This window comes from Cryptomeria japonica, chromosome 3, assembly GCF_030272615.1.
Source record: "Cryptomeria japonica chromosome 3, Sugi_1.0, whole genome shotgun sequence".
Taxonomy (NCBI): Eukaryota; Viridiplantae; Streptophyta; class Pinopsida; order Cupressales; family Cupressaceae; genus Cryptomeria; species Cryptomeria japonica.
This window is the reverse complement of record NC_081407.1, coordinates 846,730,812-846,734,929: the sequence shown is the minus strand read 5'-3', so window position 1 is coordinate 846,734,929 and position 4,118 is coordinate 846,730,812. Positions and strand designations below refer to the sequence as shown.

The following is a 4,118-nucleotide window of genomic DNA, read 5'->3' as shown; positions in this document are numbered from 1 at the left end:
AACTATATGGGATCTTGCCCCTACAAAACACAAAATGAACCCTGAGACAGAAAGACAACATCAATTGTGCCTACCACTAAGGTTACATTCCTTACATCAATGAAAAACCACTAAAAAAAACAATGGCCTACTAACAGAAAATTCCTCACAAAACCATCCTACCGGAAGCAGCTAAGGGCCTCCTCCCTGGAGAAATTGGGGATGGCATGACTGGGTCCTGCATTGGACTGCGCCATCCTAGCACTTCTCATAGTTTCTGACCGTCCTCCTCGCAACTTGTTGCGTTCCACGATCTTCGCCATCTTTCATGGGATTTGTTGACGCACCATCGGCCGCCCATCCTCACCAATCAGAGCCTGCGACTTCACCGAGGTCTGCTTGCTGTGTAGTTTCGCCCGCTCCATCAGGCCCATCTTTTGCACAAAGTCCAGCAGATCTCGCCACCCTTTCCTTACATCCTCCAACTGGGTTTCAACTGAGCAAGAGGCCGAATACACCACCAGAGGCTACACTGCATCATTCCGCCTACCTAAGCGCTTCCATGGCCGTTGCTCCATTCGCAAACCCACACCAATCTCCGCTCATTCCACCAACTCTGCTAGGACAACTGACCATTTTGGTCTCAGAACTAGAGACGCCACCCACGTCACCTCCTCCCTTGAACTTCCCACCATCAGCGCCGATGCCACAAATAGGGACGATACGTCCAAATTATTTCGCGGGCGACAATCAGTGTCCAAGAATTCATCCCCAAACATCAAACGAAGACCCTTCCAAAATTCTTCCTTGTCCACCCTAAATACATTCTTCAAACGATGGCTTGAAATAGGGCCTCGAAAGGTAGGCATTTGGCCCAGAGTGAGCAGTGAGAAATTCGCTTACATCGCTCCCCTGCCACACAGCCAAGAGACGACGCCCACTAAGGAAATTGCAATCCCTCTTTGAAATGCCAAAAACCAAGGACCATAATGTCACAACATGCTGCTACCCCATCCAAATATTACACCATACGCACCACCTCACACCGCACATCGCCACCGAATCCAAAGTTCCATTCACTGTCATCATTGCACCTTTGCCACCATTTTCTCTACTTGCTGCCATTGCAGTGTACTCAATCCTCATACGCCTTCCCCACCCTTCTACATGCGTATCTAAAATGGGTTCACACATAGCTTTTCACAACTTCTCGTGCTCCCCTTTCATACTCAACGCTTCTTCATACAAAAAAAATAGATTCTCCATACATTAAATCCATTTTCATATTTCCATCTATGAATTTTATTAAGAAATAATCATTTTGCAGAGGAAAAATGCATAACTTTCTTAGAAATGATGTTCTCCACCATGCCAAGATTTAATCTTGCAACCCATTTGATCCTTTCCATTTTACAAATAGAGCCTGATTCTTTAAACGTTCTATAAAGATCTTGAAAAGATTCAGAGGAAGAGATATTGTTTTGTTCCCTTCTTTCTTGACGTATTGGTGACTAACATTTTATTTGTCGCCCAATGCTCCTCTATGGAATCTAGAAACACCTGCTCCTCGGGATTTAAACTTTTGGTTTCTGAAGTCACTCTTAGCTAGCTCTTGATTCCTAGAAGGAAATTTGAATGTTTCATTATTTTGGTATGAGACTTTACCCTTCCCAAATCCACCCTGATATCCATTAGGGCTTGCTTCCTTCCAAGATTGAGATCTTCTGTGACTTTAATCCCCAATCAGGATACTATTTTCCCTGGTAGCAACCGTGATGCTCTGTGAAGCTAAGTTAGACCCAACCCAATTTCTACTAGCCCAGCTAGGTTGCGATCATGAAGGCTTATGGGCTTGTCATGGCCAGTGTTGCAGAGGTAGCGTACACACCATTTTTTGTTCCTTGCCTTATTGTGTATCATTAATATTTAACTACTTATTTACATTATAATATAATCTCTAAATTTATTTAATCTGTTTTTCATTTATATTATGTGTTTCAAATTAAACATTGCATAATAAAAATTTAATATCTTGTACAAGAGATTACTTTTGAATTAATCTTAAAGCAAATTTCAATTGAAATATTAAATATTTCATCATATAACTTATAACAATTGTTATTTACCCTAAAATAATTTAACATTCATGGCTTAGATATATTCTAAGGGTTCGTCTCCCACTTAAGATAGTCTGAATATTGTTGTTCTTGTTAATGGATTTTGAACATTGACTTGCATCAACGAACAAGACTACTAAGCAAGATAATTAATATATGTAACACATGTGATTTCCTTTTCTCATTTATGTAGTTAACTATGTTTGCTAAATCTTATAACCTTTTCCAAATACATAACAACAACTTAGATTTTTATAGCTACATACTAGTATGTACTATAGAATTAAAATTTCCTACACTTTTATTTTTAAATTTAAACTAGCATACCAGAGATTATCTTAGTGAGAGATGCTCCTCAATTCCTTCATTATTGATATGCAATCTGGTAGTGTTATTCGACTTCTTTGTATAGGTCATTATTTATTACTGTTATTGGAATTGTGAGAATCATGATATTTATTGATATACATATATAGAACACTAAAGCTACATTTCTCCCACTTGAACAGGTGTTCAAAGTTGACTTGCATCAACAAACAAGAGTACTAAGCAGCATAATTAAAGTATGTGCTACATCTAATTTTCCGCTCTTATTTATTTAATTAACTATGCTCACTAAATTTGATTACCTTTTTTCAAATGCATAAAAATGAAATGGATTTTGTTTTATTGATAATAGGTTTAATCTTTGTATTGATTGAAAGGAGAAAATTACATGCCTTCAGCTGCTTTGTAGCTTTTCCACTATCATAAGACTATATGGGATCTCGCCCCTATAAAACTCAAAATGAACCCTGAGATAGAAAGACAACACCAACTGTGCCTACCACTAAGGTTACATTCCTTACATCAGTGAAAAAACACCAAAAAAACCAACGGCCTACTAACAGAAAATTCCTCACAAAACCATCCTACTGGAACCAGCCAAGGGCCTCCTCCCTGGAGAAATTGGGGATGGCATGACTGGGTCCTGCATTGGACTGCACCATCCTAGCACTACTCATAGTTCCTGGCCGTCCTCCTCACAACTCGCTACGTTCCATGATCTTTGCCATCTTTCATGGGATTTGTTGACGCACCATCGGCCGCCCATCCTCACCAATCAGAGCCTTTGACTTCATCGGGGTCTGCTTGCTGTGCAGTTTCGCCCGCTCTGTTAGACCCATCTTCTGCACAAAGTCCAGCAGATCCCGCCACCCTTTCCTTGCATCCTCCAACTGGGTTTCAACTGAGCGAGAGGCCGAACACACCACCAGAGGCTACACTGCATCATTTCGCCTGCCTAAGCGCCTCCATGGCCCTTGCTCCATTCGCAAACCCACACCAATCTCCACTCGTTCCACCAACTCCGCCAGGACAACCTACCATTTTGCTCTCAGAACTAGAGATGCCACCCACGTCACCTCCTCCCTTGAACTTCCCACCATCAACGCCAGTGCCACAAACAGGGACAATACGTCCTAATTAGTTCGCGGGCGACAATCAGTGTCCAGGAATTCATCCCCAAACATCAAACGAACACCCTTCCAAAATTCTTCCTCGTCCACCCTAAATACATTCTTCAGATGATGGCTTGAAATAGGGCCTCGAAAGGTAGGCATTCGGCCCAGAGTGAGCAGTGAGAAATTCGCTTACAGTGCTCCCCTACCACACAGCCAAGAGATGACGCCCGCTAAGGAAATTGCAATCCCTCTTTGAAATGCCAAAAACCAAGGACCATAATGTCACAACATGCTGCTACCCCATCCAAATATTACACCGCATGCACCACCTCACACCGCACATCGCCACCAAATCCAAAGTTCCATTCACTGTCATCATTGCACCTTCGCCACCATTTTCTCTACTTGCTGCCATTGCAGTGTACTCAATCCTCATAAGCCTTCCCCACCCTTCTACATGCGTATCTAAAATGGGTTCACACACAACTTTTCACAACTTCTCGTGTTCCCCTTTCATACTCAACGCTTCTTCATACAAATTCTAAGGGATCCAAATCCCTTAAGTCTTCAAAGAAATCAA

At 41.8% G+C, this 4,118-nt stretch overlaps 2 protein-coding genes across 2 annotated transcripts; both read left to right on the top strand.

Moving 5' to 3' along the window:
- Window positions 1-307: 307 nt before the first annotated feature.
- On the top strand, window positions 308-799 carry LOC131874403 (pectinesterase inhibitor 10-like). Its single transcript, XM_059217759.1, has one exon. It carries the CDS (start codon window positions 308-310, stop codon window positions 797-799), a length of 492 nt encoding a protein of 163 aa, XP_059073742.1.
- A 2,357-nt stretch (window positions 800-3,156) lies between these two features.
- On the top strand, window positions 3,157-3,564 carry LOC131874402 (vegetative cell wall protein gp1-like). Its single transcript, XM_059217758.1, has one exon. The coding sequence runs from the start codon at window positions 3,157-3,159 to the stop codon at window positions 3,562-3,564; it is 408 nt and encodes a 135-aa protein (XP_059073741.1).
- Window positions 3,565-4,118: the final 554 nt, after the last annotated feature.